The sequence below is a fragment of the Myotis davidii genome, unplaced genomic scaffold (assembly GCF_000327345.1).
Source record: "Myotis davidii unplaced genomic scaffold, ASM32734v1 scaffold37, whole genome shotgun sequence".
NCBI lineage: Eukaryota > Metazoa > Chordata > Mammalia > Chiroptera > Vespertilionidae > Myotis > Myotis davidii.
In genome coordinates, this window is record NW_006289395.1 from 321,415 (window position 1) to 324,492 (window position 3,078).

Below are 3,078 nucleotides of genomic sequence, written 5' to 3' on the forward strand. Positions count from 1 at the left end.
CCCCCCGCCCCCGCCCCGCCGAGCCTCTCGCGCTGGCCCCCCTGCGGCACTGCGCTTCGTGGGTCTGGAGCCTCTTGGGGTGAATGAAGCTTTTCCCACATCGGGGGCAGGGCAGGGGCTGTCGGGACAGGGCAGGCTGCGAGTCAGGGCCCTGGGCCTCAGCCCTGTCACCCTCCCACTCCCTGGCTGGCCTAGGCCCCGGCCCAAAGCTGTCTTCTTCAGGCTGCGAAGTGGCCATGGCGGCCGGGGCAGGAGGTACCCAGGCGTCCCCTCCCTCCCCCAGGCCTTGCAGGCGGGAGATGCCCAGGCGCCGCCCCAGAGCTCCAATCTCTGCCACGGCTGCCCCATCCCCGCCACCGTCCGGCAGTGCAAGGCGGGCGCTGTAGATGAAGTTGAGGACATCAGAGAAGGCCGCTGCGGGGACCCCTGGCAGCTCTAGGACCCTGGGTGGGGAGGATGCGGGGGGCGAGGCTGGAGGCGGAGAAGAGGAGGAAGAGGAAGAGGAGGAGGAGGCAGCTGTGGTGGTGGCAGGGTTAGGGGCTGAGCCCCCAGTAACTGGTGGGAGGGGCAGTGGAGCTGAAGCAAGCAGGGCCTCTCTGAAGAAGGGACTGGAAGCCGCCAGGACGCTGCGGTGAGCAGGAAACTTGGTGTCTCCGGCTATGAGGGTGACGTCACAGAAGAGGCCGCGGAGCCGCTGCTCATTGAGCTGGCGCAGGACAGCGGGGGCATGGGATGGGTCTGTCACCTCTGCTGGGGGGGGCATGGCACCAGCCTAGACGGAGGAGAAGAAGTCAGGGGAGCATCTCAGAGGCTGGGCAGAGAGCAGGGGCCTCAAGACTCAGGGAGGTGAGCTGGGGGTGGGGGGCCAAAGGCTGTTGGTCAGAGACGAGTGGAAGGCTGACTAACTCCGGATCACAGAAGTCAGGGGTTAACCTTAGCCACCCACGTCTGGCCAGCATCCAGCACCAGTATGCCAGACATCTGGGGCTGGAAGATGCCAGGGACACCTCAGGTCTCGATGAAGGTCCAAGGTTAAAACCTCCAGAGTCACAGGCTAGAAAACTAAGCAACAGACACCTCTTTCCCACGGGACTGATGACCATTTCATAAGACTCGCAAGGCTAGCAAAATGGCTGGCCTGCTGCCCCGGGTCCGAATCTTCACGGCTGCACCCCTCTCACCGCCTCACCTGAGAGCACAGCCACCATGGAGCAGAATGGGGGTGGCTCAGCAAGTCCCTTCGGCCCGGCCTCTTCCCTCTGTGAAGGAACAAACCATGTCCTCGGTAAGGGACCTGAAATGGGAGGCACCCCAGGATCTAGGGGGTGGGAGAGTGCTCAGGGTCCAAGAGGACACGGGCTGCTCTGCAGACCCTGACCCTCCCAGGGGCCCCTGTCAGGCTGTTGGCGTAGCCACATCCAGTGGGACCTAGGAGGCCACACAGAGTCGTGCAGCCGTGTTCTGCTCGCCCCATCAGCACAGGAACAAGCTCATTTGCATATTCCCAATTCAAAACATACAGCAGCAGCTTCGTGCAGTGCTCTAGGTCTAGGGAAGCCTGTTGGATCACTCTCAAGTCCCTTTGGCCCAATCTTAAAGTTCAAAGGAAGTCAAACATTTGCATATTGTCTTTTTTATAATGACTTCATTTACATATCAAAATAGATTTGTTTGAGACTTTTTATTGAACCAAGCTGCTAGATATTCAAATTAGGAAAGGACCTCCTCTCACAGGTGCCAGCCCCATAAATCTTTGAGGGGATTTCTGGCCCAGGTGCCAGGGGACCACCAAAGATCACAATTCTTACACAAGTGCCCAGCTTGCTCCAGCTTCTGGAGGGACTGGAAAGGCCACCAGATCAGGAGTGAGGAAACCTGGGTCCCACTCCTTACTCTGAGAGCTAGGGGCCTTAGGACTTTGGCTTTAAAATAGGGGTTGTGGCCCTAGCTGGTTTGGCGCAGTGGGTAGAGCATCGGCTTGCAGCCTAAAGGGTCCCGGGTTCGATTCCAGTCAAGGGCATATGCCTGGGTTGCGGGCTCCATCCCCAGTAGTGGGCGTGCAGAAGGCAGTCAATCAATGATTCTCTCTCATCACTGATGTTTCTATCTCTCCCTTCCTCCCTGAAATCAATAATAATAATAAAAAATAAATAAAATAGGGGTTGCGGGAGCGGGTGGGACACAACTCCTATCTCACCTCTTTCTGGGAAGCTCATCCAAAAGGAATAGTAGGCAACCCAAAGGCGAGCTGTGGCAATCACCACACAGAAGGCACGTCACAGCCGCCCTCTCCCCTGTGGGCACAGCCAGGGCTTTGGGATTGCATTTTTCAGTTGAAGATCTAAGTTCGAGAGCCATACAGTGACTTGGCCAAAGTCACACAGAGCCGATAACAACAGGTGGGGCCTGTGCACAGAGCCAGGCCTGCTGACCTGAGAGCAGAGCTCTTGACCCCTCTCATCCACCCTGAGAGCAATCTCCTTTGGAATGCCCTGGGTCACACGCGCTCTGACGTGTCCTGTCCTGCGTCAGGAGTTCCCCACACAATTCGCACCACCCCATAAAAACCTTATCTTCCCACTTAGTAACCACACTATCTAGATTAAAAGGCCTTCCCTCCGCAGTCCATTTCAATTCCCCAAAATACTGCTCTGACTCCTCCCTGGAGAAGCAGGTGATAAACAGAGGTGAACGCACAAGTTCAACAGCCCCAATGGCCAGGCACAGACCTGGGTCGGTGCTGCCCATCAGTTGCTGGATTGCAGGTGGGTCTGGTTGTAACGTGAGGAAAGAGAGCATTCCCTCCCATGACTGCCATTGGCCCACTGGGACCCCCAAGGGTCAATGCTTTACTTGCATTACCTCATTTACTCCTTCCTCTTCACCACCCTAAAAAGTAGCTTAGCTTCCCCATTTTATTTTTAAATATATTTTTATTGATTTTAGAGAGAGGAAGGGAGGGGGATAGATAGAAGCATCGATAAGAGAAACATCAGAGCCGAAACCGGTTTGGCTCAGTGGATAGAGTGTCGGCCTGCAGACTGAAAGATCCCAGGTTCGATTCCGGTCGGGGGCGTG

General features: G+C 56.7%; 1 protein-coding gene across 1 annotated transcript in view; it reads right to left on the reverse strand.

The window, feature by feature from the left end:
• ZBTB4 (zinc finger and BTB domain containing 4) overlaps positions 1–3,078 on the reverse strand; it is a 15,272-nt gene that overhangs the window by 5,543 nt on the left and 6,651 nt on the right. The window contains 2 exon segments of the mRNA XM_015562561.1: positions 3–772; positions 1,190–1,259. Coding sequence (XP_015418047.1) covers positions 3–772; positions 1,190–1,259 — 840 coding nt within the window.